Below are 27,548 nucleotides of genomic sequence, written 5' to 3'. Positions count from 1 at the left end.
TGGTTGTCTGACCCCAGCACCCCTCCTCTCCACGGGTGTCTGACCCCAGCACCCCTCCTCTCCATGGTTGTCTGACCCCAGCACCCCTCCTCTCCACGGCGGTCTGACCCCAGCACCCCTCCTCTCCATGGCGGTCTTATCCCAGCACCCCTCCTCTCCATGGCTGTCTGACCCCAGCACCCCTCCTCTCCACGGCTGTCTGACCCCAGCACCCCTCCTCTCCACGGGTGTCTGACCCCAGCACCCCTCCTCTCCACGGCTGTCTGACCCCAGCACCCCTCCTCTCCACGGCTGTCTGACCCCAGCACCCCTCCTCTCCATGGCGGTCTTATCCCAGCACCCCTCCTCTCCTTCGTATGGGCCCATGGACTGGACTCACCGGATTGGCCCCCATTCTTCCCCTTTGCTTCTCTACAATCCCCCACTCTCCCTGCAGCCAGCGATCTATTAAAAATTACTGTCTAATCACATGACACTGAGCCCTACCTGCTGGAAACTCTTGCACCCGCTGCTCTAAGGTTAAAATCTAAACTCACCTTGGCCCACAAGGCCCTGCAGTACAGTCTGGCCCAACCCAACCCCTCAGCCTAACAGTGCCCAGTGTGGTCCTTTGATCTCTCTAACCTTCCTGGCTTCCTGTTCCTGCAGCTCACCCACTATATCTCAGGGACAGCTGCCCCACCGTGCACCTGGGGCCCACAGTATCTCCTTCATCGCACTCATCAAGGTTGGAACTTTAACCTCGGTGGGTGGAACAGTAAGCAATGACACTGACCTTGTCTTATTGCCCATCATTATGGCCCCAACTCCTGGGCATAGAACTTTACACTCATAAATATTAGTGAGTGGTCAGCATTAATATGATTAGAATCTCTGAGCAGAATCAAGCAGATGGCAAACTCTGGAGTGACCCCAGCGGACCTTCTGCATCTAAACCGTCGACCCTAACCCTCCCCTTGCTCAGGGGTCTTATTCGACTTGGGCATCACCTGGGCCAATTCTTCAAAGAAAACCCTGGTGTGGCAGGAGGCCTGGATAGGACAGTGGTGTTCGGTGCTTTTGCTACACTGGCTGCGTTTTTCACTCACTGGTCTGCTTGCGAGGGCCGGGTGGGCAGTGCTTCTCTTAGGAACCCCCAGTGCTGAGCTGAGCAAAGGAGAAGCCCAGTGCTTGAAGGAACACATGGAGGAGCTGAACTCGCATAAGAAAGGAAAGGCCCAAGAAGCCACAGGGTCCTGGGCAAAGAGAGACGACCACCAAGGTTTGGTTCTTGAATATGTATTTTTACTGAAAAAATCATTCATAAATTAACATACAAAAATGTACAAACACATGAGTAAATAATGTAATGACAAAGGACTATCTTTGTGAAAAGTGTTTTTTTAAAACATCTTTAGATTTCAGTGCAAAAATGTACCCCTGGCACCTCTTAAAACATAAGAGCAAGCTCAAAAAAACGTAGTGATGGAAATAAGCTAGCTACGTTCAATGTCATCGTCAATGGTGAGTGGATACAATCAATACATGTGGCTGTTGCTCAGCTATTAACATCTGCGATTGAGGAGCTCTTACTAGAGTCCCTGTAATGTCAAAATGAATATTTTTGCAAGTAACACCCCGCCCGCCCCCCCAAAAAAACAAACCAGAGTGTGAAAGGAAAACCTTTCCCTGTACTCAATAATCAAAGACAAGAATGATGTAAGGGGTCACCCATCAGTAGCCTTAACTAATTTCAGCTGCCAAAATATGCACAAGGTCACATTTGGTTCTTATTGTTCCTTTTCTTTTTTGACATGAGAATTTCACACCACTAACAGCACTCAGGCCTAGCTGTGTGTGTTTAACATTTTAGTTTCCCACACAAGGCTCAACGCGGTGGATGAATGACGAACAGCACACAATAAGAGTTCACACTAATAATACAAACTTACACGTGATTGCAAGTTCATTTAAGTGACCCCACTTCATGAGACCTTTCCTTTTTGTCCTCAACCCAGCATTTTCTTTTTTAAGTCAGGTGTCAGCCTTTTGCCAACATTTGGTTCCTGGCTGTAACGACATTAATTAAAAAAGCTTCAAAGAAGATCACTTTAGAACACCGCCAGCGGCCCGGCAGTCTGTCCTGGCCAGTTCTGCCGAACGGCATCCTAGTTTTGTCACACTGAGAGCAGCTCGGCCTTCAGTGACGGAGGAGGGAAGGGGAACGGGAAGGGTGAGAAGCCAAGGCCAGCACAGAGGTCTCGGGGTGGGGGGTGGGGGGAGTGAGGGGTGAGAGGGAAAGTAGTCTTTATTGCTATATGCACCATACATCAAAGGAAAACCAAATGAACTGTGTGTAATGTTCCCTCGTGAAGGTCTTTTAAAGCACGAAATTCTCAAATTCTTTTAAAACATATGATACAACTTACCAGCATTTTCAAGGGCAGCAGCCTGCTCTCTCATACGAGCCGATAAGAGCAACTGATTTTCTAAATACCACTCTATTCTTCAAAAGAACAAAAACATTAACAAAAACAAGGCCTGGCCAATCACTCCCACAGCTTGTGGGGATCATACGTCCATGGAACCAACACATGCAATGGAGAAAACCCCAACCCACACGTGTATACAAATATATCCCTACACACACATCCATGTAAACCATGAAATTAAGGAAGTTGAAGGCAAACAAGGCAATTAAAAAAAATATGAAGTACTCTTCAGAAAGTACTCCCAATCATGATTTATAAATATGTTTTATGGAAAGGGAGGGGGAAAACTGGCATTTTTCAAAATTCTGCAGAAGTCAACGGGGACTGTGAATTGAGGGAGTTGGCTCAGGGCAAAAACAGAGAGGCACAAATTCAAATGCAATTTAGAATTTGACTTCCAAAGCACATGGGGTGTGAACAGCCCATGTGGCTCCTGCACCCTGGCTTTGCTAGTCCAACTTAAAGTTCTGATTTGGTCTAACCTGGATCTCAGCTGACCCACGACACATAAGTGTCACTTGCTCCCAGATGAGTTCTTCATCATTCGATTGCTCGCTAGCTCTATGTACTAGTTAATAATGTTGACAAAGAATCTTTCCAGAAATCAGTAAAGGAAATATTCAGAGGGATCACTAGTTGGTCGCTAGTTGGTAATTTAGGCACAGATTTTAGAAATTGTGGTCATGTTCTTCAAGAGGGAAAAAAAATTTAAGGGAGAGGGAAAGAGGGGAGACACCACTCATCCTCTCTCTTGATGATGATGAAAGAACGAAACAAAGTGCAGGGACCCGTGGGTGGGCGTGTGCCCGGTGAGCCCCCCCCCCCCCCCCCCCCCGCCCGCCCGAAGGGCTTGCTTTGAGCAGAGGGAGCGCCTGCTGTAAAACAGCAACCTCCTGTTCAGCAAAAGACTGGGAAGAGCATGTCCGTGCCCAACAGGGGAGGGAATCCAGAGCAAAAGTCAAGAGCAAGACCTTGGGAGAAGGGGGCAGAAGTAGGTGCCAGTGACAAAGACTGGACTGTTTTGTTCTTCTGTGACGCGCCCTAAATCCACCCCCTTCCAAAGTGACAGCGATCTGGGAGATATATTCTTCCACAGCATTTTAACGGAGTTCCTGCAGTTGCCAACCAAATAATGATCTAATAAGATAAATCCTCAGTTTGAATCGAAGCCAGCTATAAAATTAAATTTAAAAAAGGCATTTTACATGGCTTATTTACAATTATACTTCTTCAAGAAGTGATTGTTACATGTCTATTTATCTTCCCCAATCCCTCCCCTCTACCCTCAATCCCCACCCAAAGCAGGTAATTTAAAAAAAACGAAACCGAAGAGAACACCAGAGACGGTGGTGTGTGGAGTCTCATTTGCTCTTCCTAAGACACAGCTGCCCTGGGGTGCGTTTGTCTGCCTCTTTGCTCTGAAGGCCAAGAAGCTCCAAAGGCCATTCGTAGGACAGGCTCTGGGGCAGGTCCACGGCGGATCACAGTTCCGGTTCTGGAGATTGTGGCTAAGATGGGACGTCGGGGAGGAGACGGGGAGAAGAGCAGCAGGACAGACGTCTGTCTTGTGAAAATAGAAAGCAGTCCTGATGAAAGGAGTTCCCGAGCGGACGCCCTCGATCCCAGCGGGTCCAAACAGCGGAGGTTCTGTGCGTGTTCTCTGTCCACAGTTTTCCTGAACCCTGTGATCCTTCATCAGACACTGTTCTTCTAACTCCCATCCCGTGCGGAGCCCCAGGACATCTCCACACACCAGGCTGCTTTCTTGGCGGTGGTGGGTAAAGCAACACACATTCCCTCCTCATCTCAGTACTCGGTCACCTGAGCCAGCTCAGGGGTCAAGTTGACAGTAATGTTTTTATACAAGGCGTCATATGTGATGTTTGCAAAGTAGTTCAAGTTGTTGAGGCCGTCCAGCCCTTGCCGCTCTTTGGACCTCCTCAGCAGAGCGTACCTGTTGGTGCAGAGAACAGAGGTGGTTCTGAGAGGGGTCTGACCGCCAGGACAGACGATGGGGCAGGGCAGCCACAGGGGAGGACACATGGCGGGTGACCGGCCATTCAGCTACTCCATGCCCGATGCTGTTATTATTAGAAACACCTCCTGTTTCGTGCCAGCTGCTTTATTACAGATTTCATTTAAGGCACCCACCTCTTAAACAAATGAGGAAACCAAGGCTCATGATGTTAAATGACTTGCCCAAGGTCACAGAATGGGGAAGTGGGAGGTAAGATACTAACACACCAGATGGGAAAGTTCAGAGTCTGTACTCAGTGCCCTGTAATTCCCGTGAAGACAGAGTTCATGCAATCAGAACTGGCTCTCCAGAGGCCATCCTCCCCCATTAACAAAAGACAGAGAGTTGCCCTTGAAAATGTAGAGGTGCAACTCCGTCCACACTCCCCAAGAGTCCAACCTAGGATTTACGTATTGAAAGCAGAGAGGTGTTAAAGCAACTGCAATCACACAAACAGAGGCTCAGGGCCACCCCTCAGAACCGGAGTTTGCAGGCAGGTGCCAACTCCGCTCTGTCACGTCAGTGAAAGTCCAAGACCTTTACCCGAGTGGACTTTCCCCCAACTCTCGGCAGCTGCCGAGGAGACGATAAAGCGTAAGATGAAGAATGAGTGATTCCCTTAAAGGACCTAACAATCAACAGTCCGATTTCACCCTCCAACGCTGGCCTCACAGGTCAAGTCTATTTGGGACCTATAAACAGCTGTCAGAACAGGACCTGGGAGAGGCTGGGGGTCGGGCAAGGGGCTCAGTGTGCCCTGGGACACCTGGAAATGCAAAGAGGAATAAGGAAAAGGCACCAACCTTCCCAGAAACTGGACTTCTCCTCGATGGTGATGAGGAATGGACTTGTACTTCCCTGTGTCACCTTCCGGCCGGCTCACAGAATAGCCTGCATTCTGTACTCTGCCCAAGACAAAGAGAATGGGCTGTTTAGATAAAGTGATCAAGTCCTACAGGTGACCTAGGCCGAGGCTGAGAAACCCAAGTTGAACAACAGAACTTTCTCTGCATCTAAATATTCAAATTACCTATACTCTCTGGATAAGTTCATGGTTTTATAAAAGAAATCTACAAAAAAGTTTTGAAAAAAAAAAAATTCAAAATGAAGTTCAAAATTCTTGAGGGTAAGGTTGACACGGGTCCTCGGTGGTAGGTCCAACAGTGGTGCCCCTGGCCGACGAGTGCACACCCACTCCCTCTTGCTGGCTCGCTGGGGTCCTATCAGACACACCTTTCTCATGGGTGGAAAGAACCTTTCCCTTCCACAAGCTCCCACAAAGCAAGTCAGAAAAGTCAGAGTTGCAATGGGTTTTCTCTGCTTAGGTCTAAATTATGTCTCCGCTCACCTCCCCCATCACTACAGAGATGAACAAATTTACATGACAATCTCTCAATGTAAAACTTTACAATTTATGAAAAGTCACTACAAGGGAGGCAGAATTTAGAGAAGATGTTCAGGATATTATCCTGCCATGATAAAGGTAAGATTTCCCAAGCTGGGTGTACTGGAAACTTAATAGGGCTCTAAGAAATCATTAATAGACTTTGTCTTCTATGGAAAATTTACGGTCATTTTCATATTATTTCAATATCCTCCTTACTCCAAATTATACTCTCATTTGATAAGTATACATGGAATGCCTACTGTGTGCCTGGAACTGTACAGGGTGCTGGGGAACGAACCAACCACAGTTCCTGCACAGAAACTGCCCCCCTCCCCTGAGCTGGGGAAGAGAGGGGGAAAGAAAGAGAGGAAAATTGGACAGATGTTCTGGGAGAGATCAACTGGATTCAAGGACCAGCCAAACCAGTTAAGTTTATGGAAAAGCAGAAAGAAACAAGTGTTAAAATGGCTACTTCCTGGGAATGAAATAGGATGGCAAAGGGAAGTAAGACTTACACTCTTTGGTGTATGTACTTTTGTATCACATGAATTCTTACCAACAAATACTACTTTGTAATTAACAGCCAACACATACTTTCTTTTTTAAAGCCAACCTAAAAGTAAACAGAGGTGGCAATGCTTTTGCTTATTCATGCCTTGTTGAATTACTACACCAGTCACAGAACTGTTCACACAAACTTGTATAATACAAGCCTTGACTGATAGCATGGATAAATCTGTGCACATCACTAACATTCAACCTCTGGCTTGGGGAGGTCTCAGTGAAATGTGCTATGAGTGGAAAACACACACCAGATTTTGAAGATTTAGTAAGAAACAAGGAATGTAAAGTATTTCATTAACATTTTATATTGATTACATGTTGAAATATTATTATTTGGATACATTGTGATAAATACATTGCTAGCAAATTTTATTACCATATTAAAATTAATTTTCTTTCTTAACGGTTTGAAATGTGGCTATTAGAACATGTTTAAATTATGCATTTTATTCATATTGGACAGCACTGGCCTGGAGAGTCTAAAGGAGCTTTTCTAGAAGACACGGGAAGAAGGGCAGTACCTGTTCCACAGGTCGTCATCCTCTCCGCCCCAACCCCAGAAAGCATTAGGAAAGCCATTGATTTTCCGAAATTGTTCCACTGTTAAGCCACTCACTCCGCCGAAGAACTCAGTATAAGGAAGCCTGAAAGGAGATGCAGAGCATCAATCATCTGTGCACAAAAGGGCGATTTTCCCCCTAGAACAGGCCATCTCACTGGAAAACTATGTCTACAGTAAATCAAGGCTCTATGCTACTGCCCTGAACCATCCGAAATTGTTCCCTCTCGCTGAGATGCATCAACCTGAGTAGCTCATTGAACATTTTTTATACCAGCTTTTCTGAGATATACTTGCCAAGCCATATAACTCAAGAACATAATTCAAAGATTTTTAGTATATTCACAGAGTTGTGCAACCATGTCCACAATCAATTTTAATACATTTCATTACCCGCAAAAGAAGCCTTGTAGCCATTAGCAGGTACTCTTCATTTCCCCCATTCCCTCATGAAACCACTATTCTCCTTTCTGTTTCTATAGATTTGCCCATTCTGGAAATTTCATATAAGTGAAATCATGTAATATGTTGTCTTCTGTAACTGGTTTCTTTCACTTAGCGTGTTTTCATCCATGTTGTTGCATCTATCGGTAATTCATTCCTTTATACTGACAAACAATATTCCACTGTGTGGATTTACTACATTTCGTTTATCCATTCATCAGGTGATGGGCATTTGAGTTGGAGCTAATTGGATTTGCCATCTTTGCATCTCATCATCCTTTTAGATTTAACTTCTTTAATTAAGAGGAAATGATACTCACAGATACATATACTTATCCAATTTAGTTGCAAAATGCCTTGGCATCTGTCCACATCCATAGTAGTTACGATCACTTTCAGGTATGTGATCCACATCATGAAAAATAAGACAGTCCCAGTCCAAGTCCTTCATTGCTTCTTGAAAACCGACATTGAAAAGCATGGCTCGATTAAAGGGTTGGGTGCCAACCTAAAAGGAGAACTTTATTTTTAAAAGGATTCTTGAAGCAAAGTCGCTGCTAGAGGAACGCTTACTGAAACCCACGGGAAAGATGGCTGGGCCGGAAGTGAGACAAGACCAGCACGGGCACCACTGACTCACAAGCCACCTGACCTCCAGCCTCGGTTCCCTTAGAAATAAAGGGGGTGGGGATGATAAACCCGAGCTGCTCTCTCCCAGGCTGTGGTGGACAGCGCTTGGATTACCCAGCCCATAAAGGAAGGAAGAACACTCTGCCCTTTCTACTCACAGCGCCTTATCATAAGGGGAATTTCCTGGAGCCCGAAGACACCACCCAAAGCAACTCTAGCAAACGGCCACACAAGAGGCCTTTGTGCACGGGTAAACAAAGCTCCACCCTGGACTCAAATCTGTGGTACTGACTGACCAACATTTCAAAGAGGAGCAAAGAATTGCTCTCTGTTCCCCTCCCCAGCTCAGGGTGACTCAGTCACAAGACTTCCGTTTTACCAGCTCTTCACGGCAAAGACGGATTAGCTTGAAGCACTCTAACTGCTGCCTCAGAAGAGAAAGGAGAGGAGAGAAAGGACGACCACTCACTTGCTCAATGACATAAAATGCAAACCGCAGGCGCTGGCGCTGCAGCATGGGAACCAGGTGTCTGAGCAGGACCGGGAGGTGCTCGTGGCGGTTCCGGAAGGGGATGAGGATCGCCACCTGGAGTGGGTCACAGCGAGAGAAAGAGGCTGCCCTGTTAGTCCCCTCGACTTCTGCAGAATCAGCGGCCAGCCCCTGGGGAGTCAGGCTGGAGGCTGCCTTGACCTCAACTTCCTTTAGAGGAAGAACTACTTTGGCAAGTCAAACCTTTGGAGCAAGTGGAGCTTGTTCTTATATGTGCCCTACTGTACACACAGTGGGCCTGCTGAATGGAGTCATTCCAGACCACAGCCCAGAGGAAGACACACATCTACATGGTGACCCAGTACACGGATATATCCATACACATTACAACTAAAATACAGTACTTCCCCTTACAACGTGCAAGGCACTTTAACATAGATAGATTTATTTAATGATGGTCATTACACTGATTTTACATTCTAGCAACAGCCTGGAAACACTGATCTGTTCCAGACCCTCCTGGGTCACTGCTGCACCCAGCCATCTCCCAGGGCTGGCACAGAACAAGTACTTCAAAATGCTCAGTGTCAGGTGAGCTACCTCCAGTTTTAACTCCACTGAACTTATAGTAACAATGGCGAATAGGGCATAAAGCACTGAATTTGTGAAGATGGCCTCTGTAAATGTGTCCTAAGAGACCTACCAACCCTCCCGCTGCTTAGCCAATGGTCCATTAAGGAGACAAAAGAGTCCTGCTCAGTCACCAGAACAATGTAAATTTCTGGCTACACAAGAGTCCTTAGGGGAAACCCATTCCTCCAAAGTATTTCCATCAAATGCAAATACTTTTCATTGGGTAGCAGGAAGCAAATTATAGAATGTCCTAGTCAGTGAATCCCATGGTGATCTGAAACAATGGCAAGTCTGAGCACTTCAGGTCTGACTCCACACCCTACCTTCCATCGGGGCACGCAATCGGAAGGTGACCAGTGACCTCCGAGCTTGATGGCTGGGTCTTTGGAGAAGAGTTCATGAATGGTATCCATTCCAATTTCACTCATGTTTATGTCTATTGGGCCCTCTGAACAGAGAGAGAGAAAAAAAAATTAAGGCCAGAAAATGGTAGATTCTTTCCCCTATGTCCAGGGTTTTACTCTCTGGAGCAGGTCAATGATTTTTCAGCTTATTGTGTTCCTAATAGGAGTGGGAGTCCCTTCCTCTGCCTTCCAACTCATTGCATTTCAGGTTGTCACTATCACTGCAGCCAAACCAAGACGTAGAGTTCTGCTTCTGTCCAGGTTATATAGAGAAGTTAGAACCAAGTAAGAAAGACAGCAATTGAACTTCTCAAAGAGGAAGGAGAAAAAAGCTGAGCTTGGAGCCATCCCTGCGTGCTCCTGAGGCAAGTGCAGACGCACTGTCCCAGTTCATTTACCAGTTACCCTGACTGGTCGTGCCCAAACTCAGAACACACATCTCTAACTTAAGTTAAGAAGTGGAATTGTCTAAGATACAGAAAAAGTGTAGTGCTTTGTTGTCATTGCCTTAGAGTAAGCATGGGAGTTCAAGAAAATAGGAAAGAAAAAAGAGGCAATAATTTTTTAAACTAGCACTTGTGAAGAAAGTAACTTCTCTCATATCAAACAAGCTATAATCAGTGTAAGATTCATAATAAAAGATGAAGTTGGTTACCTATACTTTCTCTAGGACGTCCTTACAGGCCCCAAGTTACAATCGAGGGTGCATGTGCAAAGGGCAGAGGGAACAATGTAGAAAACGGCACTCAGAACACGGGCGCCTTTGCAGGGGGCTGAGGAAGAGTCGGGGCACAGGTAAGTTTCACAGCCCCCGTTTCCCATGCCAGGGAGATGTTTATGTTTTCTATGCAGGTAGACGCATACAGAGAACAAGAGCAGCCTCCCTCTTATTTTAATCAAATAAAAAGACAGCAGTTTCAAAAGTGGAGGAAGATAAGGGAGAGCTCTACTCACTCATGGAAGGGAGCCTTTCGGGACAGGTATGGTTTGCAAAGTAGGTGAAGTCTTCAGGAAGAAAAGTGGTGGTTTGTAGGAAGGTCTCACTGTGGTTCAAGTCAAGAGGATAATCTAGAAAGGTAAGAAAAAAAGGCAACTCAGACTGGCACGTATATGTGATCAGTTCTGCAATCTCAGATGTCTACCAAAGAAGTTTTTTTCTTAGACATCATTTTTTGTCAAGCAGGATTCTGGACTAGCTCTTCACCGCAGCTATAAATTTGATCCCATCAATAAAAATGTTAACCAGATGACACTATTTTAACCAGTGTTTCTATTCTGATTGATATTACAGCTTTATATGCACTCAGGTTACTGTCAAATTACTCCACAATGTAATTATAAAAACAGCACACACACCCTGTACCTTATTCTCTAAAGCAGGAGTGAGGAACCTTTCTTCTGCCAAAGGCCATTTGGGTATTTATAACATCATCCACGGGCCAGACAAAATTATCAACTTAAAAATTAGCCTGTTATATTTGGTTAAACATTTAATAAACTCACCCCTAATGCCTTGGCAGGGCCAGACCATATGATTTCGGGCCAGACACACTCCACCCCTGCTCTAAAGGAACTACTCTCACTTCTGTTAGCCAACACTTTACTAGTTACCTCCTTTCGCTTACACAGTTCATTGTGATGCTTCCGCTTTGGGTCTGACCTGCTGACTTCCCACTATGGGGACAGGATTTCCCTCCCTTTCTTCCCCTGCCTCACCACACACATGCCATTTCCGTCCTCCAGTCTCCTAATAATCATATATGATAACTGTGGTTATGGAACTATTCATAGCTGAGAAATGTGGAGAGTTATGACTATTTTTCCTTCCTTTCCTGAATATTGTTTTTCCGAGTGACTGTCTTGTTTTTGTGCTTGCCAAGATTTTTTGTTTGTTTTTGTGAGGGCTTTTTGTTAAGGATATTTTTTCCATTGATTTTTAGACAGAGCAAACGGGAGAGGGAAAGAGCGAGAAACACTGATGTGAGAGAGACACTTCGATTGGTTGCTGACCGCATGGCCTGACCAGGACCAGGGATTGAGCCTGTAACCATGTGTGTGACCGTGACTGGAATCAAACCCGGGACTCTTCAGTCTGAGGGGCGATGTTCTAACCATTGAGCAAAATCAGCCAGGGCTGTTTGCCAAGTTTTAACACCATGCCCTTTATCACTGCATTCACAGGTATCGGGTATTCTCTCCATTTCATGGCCCCAAGAATGTCCAGTGCCTCTGACCCACTCCAATTTGGACTGGCTTTCCTCTGTGCCTGACATGCAGATGCTATCCTGGGATCTCCCTCCCTCAGTGTCCTGGAGAATCCTTTCATCTCTTTACAGAATTGCTCTTCATTTTCCCCAAGTTCAATTTCTCCCTTTTCCTTGCTTAATGGAGCACATCCTCAAAGCAGCTCTTACGAAGGGGAAATGGGAAGTGATTTTGAAACCTGTACATCTGATTGTTTTTATTCTTCCTCCTTTGACTCATCGGTTGGTTGAGCTTATAGAATTCTGGGCTGGAAGTAATTTTCCTTTAGAATTTTGAAGGTGCTGTCCAGCTGCCTTCTAGATTCCACTGTGTCTGCTAAGTCCAAAGCCATTCCAATTCTAGATCTCTGTCAAGGTGCCCAGTAGTATCTTTCTGGAAGGGTAAAGAACTTCCTCGTTGTTCAGAAAATGTCATAGTGGTGTGCCTTGCTAGGGGGCCTATTAGCCACTGTGTTGACCATACCTAGCCATTTTGCTACTCTATCAATTTTCTCAATTTTACCCAGCCCTATTTTTATTTATTTTTTTAATTGTTTTATTGCTTAAAGTATTACAAAGGGTATTACATATGTCTCCTTCCCCTCCCCCCCCCCCCGCCCTTGACATTCCCCTGGCCTCCTCTACCCCCCAGTGTCTTATGTCCATTGGTTATGCTTATATGCATGCATATAAGTCCTTTGGTTGATCTCTTACCCCCCATTCCTGCCCACCTACTCTCTCCGGCCTTCCTGCTGCAGTTTGACAATCTGTTTGAGGCAGCTCTGCCTCTGTATCTATTTTTGTTCATAAGTTTATAATGGTCTTTATTATCCATGAATGAGTGAGATCATGTGGTATTTTTCCTTCACCCAGCCCTACTTTTAATGATCATTTCTGTTATTATATTTTTTATTTCAAAGAGTCCTTTTTATTTTCTGAATGTTCATTTCATATAATATATTCTTGTTTCATGTTTGGTATCCTTTTTTCTCTTATCCTTGAGAATATATATTATTGTTGTTTTAATATTCTTCTCCCAGCATAGTTTGTTTCTCCTAATTTGCTGCTGCTTGTGTGTTTCAATCCCTAGCACAACAATCCTTGGTCATCTGCTGATATTTGAGTGGGACACTAATCAGCTAACTGAAAGGGTGTGAAGTGAGGTTCTTCATGATAGGGTATTCTAGTCAGAAGTTTGGTTTAGAAACTTCCAGCACCAATATCATTGTGTCTTTCCTCTTGGTCCCGTCACATTCCCCATAGAAGTCTATTCTAATCTCCTGCCAGAATTGCAGTTTTGGCTATAAGCACCCTGGAACTGAGGACACTAAGATGAGATGACCCAAGTTGGGAGACCCTCTGTTTTACCATCTTTGAATGTTATCAAGTTTCCAATTCTTTGCCAAGATGGGGAAGGAGTTCTGGGCATCTGATTACTTTTCAAACAGCTTTCAACCAACCTTTATCTAAGTTGCCACCTTTATTTTTTTAAAATATATTTTTGTTGATTTCATAGAGGAAGGGAGAGGGAGAGATAGAAACATCAATGATAAGAGAGAATCATTGATTAGTTGCCTCCGGCACACCCCCACTGGGGGGCTTGAGCCCACAACCTGGGCAGGTGCCCTGACCGGGAATCAAACCATGACCTTCTGGTTCACAGGTTGACACTCAACCACTGAGCCACACTGGCCAGGTGCCACCTTTATTTTTATCTCCAAAAGTACTTGATATTGCTCATTCCTGAGCTTCTAGAAGATTCTGGGGTATAAACTGGAGTGCTTGATGGCTTTCCTTACTGCCACATTAGCAGTCAGTTTTTGGGGGGTCTATTATATCCTTTTATCTGTTTTCCAACTTCCAAAAATTTTTGCTGTGGTCTGCTTTCTTGTTCACTTCATTCTTAAGGGCTTATAACATTATGTACGCATACACACATGCAGCATGCACACACACACATTTTTTTTACTGTCATTCAGTGGGGTTTTAAGTGTTTGAAGCAGACGCCTTTTCCCTAGGGGATTCTAAGAAGGAAGCCCCTCCAACCTTTTACTTTTTTACAGATAAGGAAACTGAGACCCCATATAGACAACTTGTACAAGGAGACTTGGCTAGTTCATGACAAAAATCTGACTAAACTCTGGGTCAAAGATCTTTCCATTGGACTGTACTATTTTTTCAGAGTACTAAAGTCTCTCTTCCCAATCTTTTTCATACTGATTCATACTGATTCTGTGAACATTAAAACTTCCTATTCAAATTCACTTTGCAACCTGAAATTCCAGAATCTTCAACTCAAATATTTTTTAAAATATATTTTTATTGATTTCAGAGAGGAAGACAGAGGGCGAGATAGAAACATCAATGATGAGAGAGAATCATAGATCGGCTGCCTCCTGCACACTCCCTACTGGGGATTGAGCCCACAACCCAGGCATATGCCCTGACAGGGAATCGAACTGTGACCTCCTGGTTCATAGGTTGATGCTCAACCACTGAGCCACACCAGCTGGGCTCAGATATTTTTTAAAAAGCACCATGAGATAGTTTCCAAGAATTAAACTTCTAATATAGTGAATCCTTTAATACCAGTATAGGCACATGACTGCCTACTCTACAAGTACTCAGAGGACAAAACTGAATGAGAGGCAACTGGCAGAGAATTTTAACAGTCACTTAACAGGGGGAGAAAGAAACAGACACTTTCTGTCCTTTTAAGTTGTAGCTTTCCTGAAAAACACTGAGCCTGGCCCTAGCCGGTTTGGCTCAGTGGATAGATAGTGCGTCGGCCTGCGGACTGAAGGGTCCCGGGTTCGATTCTGGTCAAGGGCATGTACTTTCGTTGCAGGCCCGATCCCCAGTGGGGGTTGTGCAGGAGGCAGCTGATCAATGTCTCTTTCTCATCGATGTTTGTAACTCTCTATCCCTCTCCCTTCCTCTCTGTAAAAATCAATAAAATATATTAAAACAAAAAACACTAAGCTTGCATTTATATAAAGACGTAAACCACGTCAGCATTAACCCCAAAGGTAAAATTACATTTACACAGAAATTAGCCCAAAGTCCTTAGTTTACTCATGCAAACCCGTCCTAAGTTGTTGAGCCTTTTCTGAAGGTATTAACATTTCAAAAGCTTTGTCAAGAACCTCCTAGCATACTAATCATTACTCTGGATGGTTCTGATTTTGCTTAATTACACACACACTTCTCTTTAAAACAGCATCACAGTAATTATATTTTCCTAGAAGGCAAAGAAATTCTCAGAGGTATTATAATAAGCGTTTTCATAAGCAAATCAACAAAAAACAGAAGTGAATAATAATTCTGGGCAATGATAGAACTAAACCTTGGAGCTATAACCTAAACAGGAATTAAGTAAAAACAACAAAACAACAAAAAACATGTAGGAGAGGAGACAAGACACTCTCTAACCTTGATCCTACTTTTGGGGGTTTAAAGACAGATCAGTTCCTTTCTACTTCCTTCAAACACTGATATAATAAGCCTGCTAGCAATTAACATGGAACAAAACACGACAAAACACCACATATTGTTTCTTCTGGTTACTAAATTAATAGTGTCATAAAAAAAAAAACCAACCCTCAAATACACAACTCCTACATGGAAGTCCTCCATAACTTGGCCCTACATCTTGGGGGAATCCCTCGCCAAGCCCCTAATTTCCTCTTTTCTAATTTTAAGTTCTATAGATAAAAATCTTAAAGAAGTGGAAGAGGAAGAGGACATGAATTGCTCCTGGCCTGGTAAAGCCGCATGGTTATTGTGGGGCCCTGGTTCTCCTGACGGCCTGGAAATGGGTGGGTTATACTGCAGGTGCTTCTCGGGGGGACCAACCATCAATGGCTACTCTTCTAAAGCAGGTATTTACTGAATGAGGGAACTACTGAAAGAAAAAGAACAACCTTGCTGAATGTCCATGCCACGGTTTTACCTTTTTATTTAAATCTATTTCATTTCATTCTTCCAGCAAGGGAGGTGGAAGGACAAAGAAGGCAGCTGTTTTTACATTTGTAAAATGGGAAAACAACACACATCCTTCCTACCTACAGATCCAAATGGCCTGCTTATTCAACTTTATTCTATGCCAGTGGTTCGGCAGCTTTGGTTGCACATTAGAATCATCTAGAAGCTTTAAAAACTCTAATGCCCAGGCTATGCCCAGGCTAATTAAATAAGAACCTCTGGGGGCATGGTGCAGGCATCAGTATTTTTTAAAGCCCCCACCCCACCCCGGGGGATTCCAAAGTACAGTCATGACTGACACGGCTACCCCACTATGAGGTGTGGCAAAAACCTGCTTTCTTCCTTATATTACCAAATTTAGTTAAGCAGGGTCTGGAAAGTGCTCACCAAAAGATTCCAGAAAGAACCACCACTTTCCCCTCCCTTTGAGAAAAAAACAAACACTTGCCTCTCTGCTTAAAAAACGTAGACACGTATATATGCTAGAAAGATGTCATGGGGACAATATCCGTGGAACATAAAGAATTAGCATTCTTCAAGAGTTAGCATGCTTAAGGCTGACTACCTGTAGAGAACAGACAAAAAGAAGACTATGGACTGAGCATCTAAAAACCAGAGAGAAAGGTATGAATATCTACCTCACTGAATATATCAGAGTACATGGCAATGACTTCACTCATTTTATTTGCCTATGGTAACAGATCTGGGTTTTTTTGTTTGTGTTTTTGTTTTTAATATATTTTTTTATTGATTTCAGAGAAGGGAGAGGGAGAGAGAGATAGAAACATCAATGATGAGAGAGAATCATTGATCAGCTGCCTCCTGCACGCCCCCTACTGGGGATAGGGTCCACAACCTGGGCATGTGCCCTTGATTGGGAATCAAACCCAGGACCCTTCAGTCCACAGGCTGATGCTCTATCCACTGAACCAAACAAGCCTCTCTGAAATCAATAAAAATACATTTTTAAAAAAATGTTACTAGATAGGATAGCACCTGGAAATTCATATTTAAGTAAGTATGAGAAATGCCAGGCCATCCAACTCCTCACCTCATCTATAAAACTAAATAGCTAGACTGGATGAACCCAGAGAATTCTCTTCTGATGTCGATATTATCTTGCTTGTCTCTCCTACTACTCCTAGTAAGTTCTACAGGATCCACAGTCTCCCCTACCTATGGCTTTCAGTGATAACAAGAAGCTTCTTCAGGTCATTAAGTCAGGCTCATTCCAGGCTCATAGTCCTACCCCCCAAAGAACATTCTTTTTTTTTTTTTTTTTTTTTTAATATATTTTATTGATTTTTTACAGAGAGGAAGGGAGAGAGATAGAGAGTTAGAAACATCGATGAGAGAGAAACATCGATCAGCTGCCTCCTGCACATCTCCTACTGGGGATGTGCCCACAACCCAGGTACATGCCCTTGACCGGAATCGAACCTGGGACCTTTCAGTCCGCAGGCCGACGCTCTATCCACTGAGCCAAACCGGTTTTGGCCCAAAGAACATTCTTATTAGACAACCACCACTTTAGCTTTTAAGGGTGCAGAAAGCTAGCACTACTTAAATGTCACACGATGCTTTTTAGTACACTTGGCTAATGAAGGCCTTTTAATGTGCGTGTGTGCCACGGCACTACTTACAGGGTAGGGCAGGAGTTGGCAGACGACCATAGTCCAGGCTACTGTCCTCAAGCCCATGGCACTCCTAGTGGGAGTGGCTGGGTCAGAGGTGACAGTCATCTGACTATCTCAGCAGCTTTAGATCCAGAATGCCCTCTCTGACTGTGCTAGGCAGAGAACTGCTTAGGAATGAATAAAATTGATAGGTTTTCACTGGGTACACATTAAATGAAATGATATTTTTTCTTTAATACTTACTCACTAAGGATGTGCCAATAACATAGAAGCCAATCAATATGGTAATCTCAGAATTAGGCGACAACACTTACCTGTGTTTTCTTATTAAATCTATTCCCTTGCATATTCAAAAAAAATCATTTACTGAGAGTCTCCTATGGTCTAGGCCAGTGGTTGGCAAAGTGCAGCTCAGCAAACTGCGGCTCGCGAGCCACATGCGGCTCTTTGGCCCCTTGAGTGTGGCTCTTCCACAAAATACCGGCTCTTCCACAAAATACCAACTTCTGCGCATGGGCCGCGAAGTTTCAATCGCACTGTAGGTGCACGCCCGCACGTGGTATTTTGTGGAAGAGCCACACTGAAGGGGCCGAAGAGCCGCATGTGGCTCGTGAGCCACGGTTTGCCGACCACGGGTCTAGGCCAGTGGTTCTCAACCTTCCTAATGCCGTGACCCTTTAATACAGTTCCTCATGTTGTGGTAAACCCCAACCATAAAATTATTTTCGTTGCTACTTCATAACTGTAATTTTGCTACTGTTATAAATCGTAATGTAAATATCTGATATGCAGGATGTATTTTCATTGTTACAAATTGAACATAATTAAAGCATAGTGATTAATCACAAAAACAATATGTAATTATATATGTGTTTTCTGATGGTCTTAGGCGACCCCTGTGAAAGGGTAGTTCGCCCCCCAAAGGGGTCGCGACCCACAGGTTGAGAACCGCTGGTCTAGGCAGTGTACAAGGAACTGGAGATACAAAGATGACAGAGGCTGTGAGGGCATTGCTGGGACTCAGAGACCAGCAAATCCCAATTACACTGCTGCCTCGAGTCTTCTCACTCCTGTATGCTTTGACCCCTTCAACCCTAAATGGGGACAGGTAGTTACCTTACTGAGTTCTTGTGAGGATTCCATGGGGATAATGCAAGTAAAGTGCATAGCATAATAACATAGCCCCCAACAGCAAAGACTTCCAATTTATAAGGGAAATAGCACAAATTAAACACAAAATGGATGATTAACTATTTCAACCACAAGGATGATGGAAAGAATTACTTTGGTGTATGATAATTTGAGAAATACATGCAAAACCAAATGAGTTCCTGGATATGCCTTCCAAGGGCGCAAGTCACTCCTGCACTCAGTTTTGAAGGACAATAACCCTCGGGGAATGAGTGAGAACCTGTGTTCAAGACCAGCAGCAGTGTAGGGAGAGTCCTGCTTTGCGCCCCTGTAACTTCTCAAAGAGAACAGACCACCTCATTAAATGCCCAGAAAGCTAGCATCACCTAACCGTGGAGTGGCATGATCACTTGGACTGGATAAATGTCACAACGGCACAAATGTTCCTTTATCCAGAGTGAAACAGGGCAAAGAACTCCCTAATTTTACCACACAACCTAAAGCAGGTTTGGGGGAGGGTTCAGGGAATGTCACATGACCAAGGCACTCCAACTCCCCCAAGATGATTTGTACTACCTGTGAAAAACGGCAGTAACATAAAATCCTGTCCATCTGACTGAGCCATATGTTCTAATCAAATCACACAAAGTGTGTGGCATCATTAGGAAAACCTAATGCCACACAGGATGAATTAGGGCACAAAAATGTGCTCTCCTTCTTCCGTGCCTTTGGGAACTGCAGGGATTCCTCTCCCAGGTATGGTTCAGAGCTCAGGCAATTTGTCCTGAGACCACAGTTTGACTAAAAAAACTCTGAAAAGTCATCACTTGCTCTCTGTAAACAAGAAGGAACTACCAACACTTATCTGGTTTGCAAACTATAGTCCTTTGTTGCTGCCAAGTTGGCCAGCAGGACAGACTGGTAAATTAGAATGTGGTCAATTTTAAAGATTTAACTTCCCTTCAAGAGGCAACATTTTCTCTTGAGATCCCAAGCACACAGAATAATTCTCATTAGCAATGTCTGCAAAGACAATTTCATTTCTACATTGAGCTGCCGAAGAAGGGAGGACTGATTTGAAGGAAAGAAAAAACTCTTAAATATACATATTTTATAATACTAGGCTTGAGTGAAATCAGTAAGAAGCCAAAGGAAAGCACATTAGTCCTTAGAGAAGTAAGAGGCAAATCATGAATGCTTAGCAGAATAAAATCTCAGAATCTATTTTTAAAATGAAAATCATTCCTGGCTCAACTGGACAAGCCTCACGACAGTCCCATTTAACCATCTGAAAATACTTCCTTTGTTCAATTTTTGGAAGCGTTAAAAAAGAGAGACATAAAAAAGACAGCTTTCTCTCAAAGGTAAAGAACCGCCTATGTATATTGTCTTTTACAAAAATAGTCAGGAACAGGTTCTTTACAATATTATTTTAGGCAAGCCATTTAACCTGTGTTCTTTTCTCCTCTTTATATAATTAGTGCTTATCTATACTAGTATATATATAAAAGCCCAGCAACCTAATGGTGGAATGACCAGAACGACTGGTTGACCAGTCGCTATGGTGTGCACTGACCACCAGGGGGCAGATGCTCAACGCAGGAGCTGTCCCCTGGTGGTCAATGCTCTCCCACAGTGGGAGCGCCGCTTGGCCCCAGGATGAGGCCAAGTCTTTGCACCTATCAAAATACCTGAGACAATCCAGACTCTGGTCTGACCCCACCAGCTGATGCAGGCCCTCTAAGGTGTTATCTAGAAAGAGTGTGGGCAGCTGGCATAGGCAGATGGCAAGAGGGGACATGACTGTGGACCCTCCAGGGAGGCTGTCCTGATGGCTGAGGATCCTAGAGCACGGCTGCCCTGAACATCCCCAATGGTGTCACCGACCTGGCATCACACATCAAGGACATTCACCGAGTGGCTTTGGGGTGCAAAACTCTCCGCCAGGTTCCTCCAGGACACAGAACACACTTTTACCCAAGACATTAGCCCGAAATATCAGCTCAGACTAATTTCCTCATTCAGCGGTCACTCAGAGGGCAGGTCCACAGCTGCTCGGCTGACCGGGATGAGCAGAGCTCCCACAGTGGGCCGATCCCCGCAGGCCACACCCCACCCCACCAGTGCATGAATTCATGCACTGGGCCTCTAATCCTATCTAATAATAGAGAAACATGGTAATTAACCGTAACTTCGCTACCCTTCCCATTGGCTAATCAGCGAGATATGCAAATTAACTGCCAACCAAGATGGTGGCCGGCAGCCAGGCAGCTGAAGTGAACAGGAGGCTTGCCTGCTCCAGTGACGGAGGAAGCCAACATTCCCCGGCTGCTGCAGCCCAGCTCTAAGCTGCATTCTAAGCAACAAAGTTGCAATTATAGAAGCTAAACAAGCTCCAGATACCTGCTTTCAGCCAGCTTCAGCCTCAGAGCTTAGAGCGGCAGTGATGGCAACAATGTTTCAATTATAGAATCTAAACAAACCCAGATACCTGCTTTCAGCCAGCCGCAGCCTCAGAGCTGGAGCCAGCTCTCAGCTCCAGTGACAGCTATAGAAGGTAAATAAATCCCAGAATAAAAAAAAGAAAAAGAAAAAAAGGAGAGGTTGGGAGCTTCAGTCACCTGCCAGCCTGAAAACGGCCCTCAGCCCCTCACCCAGACTGGCCAGGCACCCCAGTGGGGACCCCCACCCTGAAGGGGGTGTGACCAGCTGCAAACAGCCATCAGCCCATCATCCAGGCTGGCCAGGCACCCAAGCAGGACCCCCACCCTGATCCGGGACACCCTTCAGGGCAAACCAGCCGGCCCCCACCCGTGCACCAGGCCTCTATCCTATATAGTAAAAGGGTAATATGCAAACTGACCCTAACAGCAGAAAGACTGGGAATGACTGGTCACTATGACACACACTGACCACCAGGGGCAGATGCTCAATGCAGGAGCTGCCCTCTGGTGGTCAGGACGCTCTCACATAGGAGGAGCTCTGCTCAGCCACAAGCCAGGCTGATGGCTGCCAGTACAGCGGTGGTGGTGGGAGCCTCTCCTGCCTCCTCAGCAGCGCTAAGGATGTCCGACTTCAGTTTAGGCCTGCTCCCCGCTGGCAAGTGGACATCCCCCGAGGGCTGCCGGGCTGCCAGAGGGAAGTCTGATTGCCATCTTAGGCCCAATCCCCTGGGGAGCAGGCCTAAGCCAGCAGGTGGTCATCCCCTGAGGGGTCCCAGACTGCGAGAGGGCACAGGCCGGGCTGAGGGACCCCCTCTCCCCCGAGTGCACAAATTTTTGTGCACTGGGCCTCTAGTAAGGTAATAAAAGCCACAGGTATAAGTTCCAAAGACTGGTGCAGAAATGTTCACTCTTGTGTTCACCATAGCAATGTTTAAATGAATAGTATGAAAAGCTGAATGAATTCTTTAAGGCTGAATGAATCTGACCATCAGGCTAGGCCACGGAGTTGTAATTAAACCACAGGATGAAAACCACACCTGACTGGGAAAGGTAAACCAGGTGACCTAGTAAACTTCTTTCAGAAGCTGCTTTTTTAATTTGTGGAAACTGTCCCAGATGACATGATTATTATGAAGTGAAGTTATTAATAAGCATTCATGGACAATGCGTTCTACTGGGTGGAACAAATTCCAGTAGAGTCCAATAGGAAGAACAGAGCTGGAGTGACTCTTCCTGTGTGGGAACCAGGCTAGATTAGTTTTGAAAACAATATGGAACATTGTCATCACCCTGTGTAACTCAAAAAACAAAACTAACAAATCCCACATGTGAAGCCATAAAATAAGTATCAGGAAGTCCAACCCAGTTCTGTTTTTGCTCATTGCCAGTACAGATACATTTTTTGAAATTACTTCCAGAAATAGCTTTTGGTGCTCCTGTTTTGCTGGTGTCCTAATCTGTGCTTCATCTGCCTACCTGGGGCAACTACACTGAAAAAAGGTGTCTTGAAAGATACTCTTTACCTCCCTGTCCCTGGTAGGTATTAGGAACAGAAAATGGAGTCATTTAGTTGAGCTTAACATACTATTAGCAAAAGAGACAAGGATTCATTTTGCAAGAGTTTCTTTTTAGTAATAAGGTAAGACTCAGCCAAACCTTCCCTCTTTTACAATGCACTTTGTCTCATCAAAGACAATTATTCCCACCAATGTTCCCTCTCCTGGGAGGAGACATTCTAAGCAGACCGCGTCTTTACTAAAAATATAATACCTGAGTCATTTACGCTGCTATTCCTCTTGGCATAAGCGCTCCGAACCACCTGCTCATAAACCTGAGCACCTATTGTCCTCATGTTGTCCCGGATCAGAATGCCTTGAGCTTGCATCATGAAGAGGTAGGTGTTCACTGCAGGAAAGAGAAGGGAGAGGAAAAAGGGGTGAATTCAAAAGCAACCATTAAAACAAAAAACATATATAACTTTGGTTTCTTTACTTTTTTAAAAACTCTTTCAGCTCTAAAACCCTACAAATGCCATAACTGTTTTCCACACTGGGTTCAATGTTTTTAGGATACTAACAATCCTTGGGTAGCTAGTAGGACGTAGGGGGAATTTCTGTCAATATTCAGCAGTTGCAGAAAAACCATACATTTAAAAAATTATACTCCACCAGGTCTTCAAATATTCAATCTGTATTCTAGCAAGGGGACGATCAGAAAGACCTTTATGAATCATTAAAATCTTTAAAAAAGATCTCTGATCTCACATATATGCATAACCACAGAAACAGACAACAGTGCGGTGATGGCCAGAGGGACAGTACAATGTTTCTCAACCTTGTGTAAAGTGTAAATAAAAGCATCTTTAAAAAAATAAGTTCTCTGATCTCTTTAATTCACCTTCTCAATACCTGATGGAAACCACTGACTGCTGTGCTTAATGAAACACTCAGATCTAGGTCTGGTCTTGGCAACCTTATGAAAATGGTGGACTAAGACTCCAGCTACTTTTCTTTGGGGTGTTTGGAGAGAAAAAGAAAATAATGGAAGAATGTAAGCAGTATTCACTCCCCACCCACCTCAGCCCTGAAGTCCTGAGTAATGGGAAAAAAGAAGGGGCTAAGTACAAGTGTCAATTGAAACATATTTGCTTCGCAATATGTACAAATATAAAATCATGATACTGTACAACCAATGCTAATATAATGTTATATTTCAATTACATATTCATAAAAATCAGAACAGAACAAAAATATATTAACAAATGATTATTCTGATTAACTCCCCAATCACTGTCATTTTGGAAAAGTGAGTTCCACTGCGTTTTCTTTAAGTCTCTCTATGATATGAAACTCAGGGATCACAAATACAAGTGAATATAATTCTGGTGTTCCATTTGCCATCTCAAATACCATGCCATCTGTTTTCAAGAATCGAGAGGTCTAAAGACATAGCTTCTTAACTAGTCAATCTAATTTACTCACTTTGCCTGCACCACTGTGAAGGGGGGTGTCTCACCGGGTAGCATATTTACAAACCTAAACTCTGGTGTATTAGGATCCTCTGAACCCTTGGTCAACTCCAACCAAGCCCCAGGCAGGTACTCAATGGAGAGCTAGAGCCACTCCTCCAGACTCAATATACATGGCCTGCGGGCTGCCCTGGCTCTTCAACTAGACATCATTATCACAGTGTCCTGTACCTAATGGGCAGTAAATAACTAAATGGGTGAAGTTTAGAGGTCAATTTACTTTATTCCAAGCTATTGTGTTTGGTGCTTGTGCTGGTGATGGGGGTGGACATGAGGACCCGCCAACTGCCTAACTCTCAATATTGAAAAGCTCAGGTGGCCCACATTAAACAGGAACATAAAATATTTCAAAAGATTTCAAATCATCTCTGAGGTATATGCCGAGCCATAAAATAATAAACAAAAGAAGTCAATGTTCAGAATGCTTTCAGAAATGAGGTAGCACCTTCAAAGTAGGCCTTGCGTTGACTGCAAGGCAAGCACCTGCTTAATGTCTGGCGTTGGCCGAGAATAGATCAGAGAGTGTTTATTCTCTATAGCTGGAGAGTTACAAAAAAAGATAGCTTTAAATCCTTTAAAAAACGTAATTCTGTGAAGCCTCTGAAAACAGAGTTACATTTCATTTCCTATTTACAGCAGATAGCACGGTGCCTGGTCACAGTGGTAGGCAGACCATAACAATATGTTAAACATAAGATTTAAACTTCAATATCAAATTTCTAAAGTGGTTCTGTGGTATTTTTTATCCTTTGGGCTACAGAATATGAACATCGCATGTATTATATATAACTGCCCTGAAATCCTCCTTCCATTCCCAACCTACTATGAAACCAGTTGCCTTCAATAGCATAAAAACATGTATTCGTTGAACATTACGTGTAAAACTGTTAGGCACTGACAAAAATACACTACCTCCTTCCTCACAAATTTCACTCTCTTCTCTGCAAAGGACACTTTAGTCAAGCCCCTCTTAAATTCTCTCCCTTTCTTAGTTCTAGGACCCCAAACACTAAGGCACTTTTCAAACTTTGCCCTGCCCCTCTGCTGAGCAGCTTTTTAAAGCCTGCTTCCTAGGCCCCACCCCCAGAGACTCTGATTCAGTGTGTCAGAGAGGAGTGGTGAAGACTTGCAATCATAACAAGTTTACAAGTGATAGATGTGGTTGATCAGAGAACCCTATTTCTGGAACCACAGTTCTAGGCAACTTCAGCTATATAATAAATAATAGCAAGTAACATTTATTGAGCAATTAGTTATATAATTCTTTATCTCATTTAATCCTCATAATTATCTTAATAGGAAAGTAAACAATCCAATTTACAGTCAACTTCTAGGCTTTAGTTTCTCCATGTAGGTCAACAGCGAAATGGACTTGAACCAGGACTAGAATTTATGCTCTAACCACTAAGCTTTAAGACCTTGCTCATCCATGTTCTAGCCACAATCTCCTCAAAGATTTCAAGAACCCTGAAGCTTTAAATAATTACTCTTAAGGAGATAGCTCTCAAATCTTTATCTCTTACACAAAGCTGCCAGATGGTTCTTTCTTAATCACAGATTGATCCACACTGCTACAGCTCAAAGCCTTCTATGTCTCTTGCCTTCATCCCTGGGCTTCTGCTGACCTGCAGTGCTTCTGTTCTTCCTGCCATGCAAACCTTATTAATCCTTCAAACCCGTTTACATACTTCTCCTGTCTCCCCCTTCGAAGATCTCTATGGTTCTGTTACAGATTATCAAAATGAGCCTTTTGTTTATATTTTCTTAGTTGGCTAACAACTGTCTCATGTGTCAGTATTGTCATCCAACCAATAAACTTAAACCACATTTTATTAATGCTTTTCCTAAGTATCCACGGGAATGAGCACAATGCTGAAAAAATAAAAGGCTGAGGAAATAAATTTTACAAAACAAAAGAAAATATCACAAATTCATAGATTTGGGACTGGATGGGATTTTAAAGAGCACTTTTCAAAAACACCTAATGCTTCCACACCACCCCAAAACTATGCCTTCCAAGAGCAGAGTTAGCATGTAAAATACAGCCATCTTCAAGGAAAATTTTACTTTGGAGTGGGTCCAAAATATCTCCCAGTCACTTTTACCTAATGGTTCTTATTCTGCCCCTTGACAAAACAGTCAAATCCCTTTCCTGCATTTCAGACATTTTCAATCTCCCTCACACCCAACCAATCACCCTTACCTCTACCCTAACTGTCCCATCTCCCCTCCCCCACCCCCACCATGTGCCCCTCCCATGGTATCATCATACTTCCCTCCCCATCCTGGCTGCTCTCCTATGGACACTGGCCCTGTAGTCTACACTTGACAAAGGGCAGTGCCCACGCTGGCAGAGTGGTCCAGGTGCAGTCTGACGGGTCCAGAAACAAGCAGCCCTGTTCCATCTGTTACCAAAGCTCTGTCAACTCGAGCCCCCTCATGGAGACCCACATTCACAATAACTCAAGACCAAAGAAATTCTCCAACATAGATGTTCAATGATCTAACCAACCCACCATTTCCCAAACCAGAGCCACCCCCCACCCCCCATGTAATAATTAGTAACATCAAGTGATTCTCTACAGAACTCACAATGGGAAATTCTGTTTTGGATATTTCTGTTCATAGCATTTAAAACTTCCATTACATGGCAGTTAATCAAATGATTAATACTGCTGTTGGAAAATAGTCACACCATGTTACTGATTCATATTAAGCTTGCTGGAAGCAAATCCTCAATCTTATTAGATATGTTGCTGCTAAGTTACTTTTCCTGTTCTGTGCCCATGCAGTTGGTTATATAGAGCTTACAAGTGTCCCTATTAAAAGTCTTATTGCTAAATTTAGCCCATGGCTCTGGCCTAAGCTAGGAAACGTATATGTACACACACTGCTTTCAATCTTAATTATCTCATTTAAAATTCACATATTTGTGAAGCAGATAGCATCTTGATTTTTTAGTTTAGATAAGAAAGTCAAGTCCTCCAGAAGTCATTTACCCAAGGTCACAAGGTGAGTGAAGTCAAAAACTGAGAGAAGTGAGGTTCTGACACATTTTGATGAGCTTTACTCTGAAAAAAAAGTACTTTACAATAATATGGTCCTGATCAACAGTGGCTGAATCACAGCTTAAACACATTTTTCTGAATTGACACACAGCTGTTAAATCCCCCACTGGTTCCCTATCTACTGAGTAGCTACTTGCCTGAGAGCTTTCCACACACAGTCCTAGGCCACTGGGGGACAAGGTTAAGTAAGACAGCACAGGATAAGGTCGACACAATTAAATAATTATAATACAGTATGACACATGCTAAAATAACATTTACTACAAATTCAGGCGTGCTAATAACTTTTATACACTTTCATGAGAAATTGTAATAATTATCCAGCCCCATATCTAGATGGAGGGAGCTCTGATGACCACAATTTGGTTGAGAAAACTAAGCCCCATTCAGGTTTACATAATGGGAAATGCCAGC

General features: G+C 43.8%; 1 protein-coding gene across 2 annotated transcripts in view; it reads right to left on the bottom strand.

Annotated features, from left to right (window-relative positions):
* Positions 1-1,252: 1,252 nt before the first annotated feature.
* Positions 1,253-27,548, bottom strand: part of B4GALT5 (beta-1,4-galactosyltransferase 5) — a 73,235-nt gene continuing 46,939 nt past the window's right edge. The window contains exons 2-9 of one of the 2 annotated variants that reach the window (XM_070419779.1): positions 22,809-22,943; positions 10,554-10,667; positions 9,519-9,643; positions 8,542-8,658; positions 7,763-7,950; positions 6,961-7,083; positions 5,292-5,393; positions 1,253-4,425 (exon numbers count right to left, since the gene is read on the bottom strand). In XM_070419779.1, the coding sequence (XP_070275880.1) occupies positions 4,278-4,425; positions 5,292-5,393; positions 6,961-7,083; positions 7,763-7,950; positions 8,542-8,658; positions 9,519-9,643; positions 10,554-10,667; positions 22,809-22,943 (1,052 nt within the window). In that variant the 3' untranslated portion in view covers positions 1,253-4,277. Of the gene's footprint in view, positions 4,426-5,291; positions 5,394-6,960; positions 7,084-7,762; positions 7,951-8,541; positions 8,659-9,518; positions 9,644-10,553; positions 10,668-22,808; positions 22,944-27,548 lie in introns of those variants that run through there. The other variant, XM_070419780.1, reaches the window with a different exon arrangement.

Source organism: Myotis yumanensis, unplaced genomic scaffold (assembly GCF_028538775.1).
Source record: "Myotis yumanensis isolate MYYU_CA2020_CCGP unplaced genomic scaffold, mMyoYum1.0.hap1 SCAF_7, whole genome shotgun sequence".
Taxonomy (NCBI): domain Eukaryota; kingdom Metazoa; phylum Chordata; class Mammalia; order Chiroptera; family Vespertilionidae; genus Myotis; species Myotis yumanensis.
The sequence above is the reverse complement of the archived record's forward strand: the minus strand, read 5'-3'. Positions and strand labels throughout refer to the sequence as shown.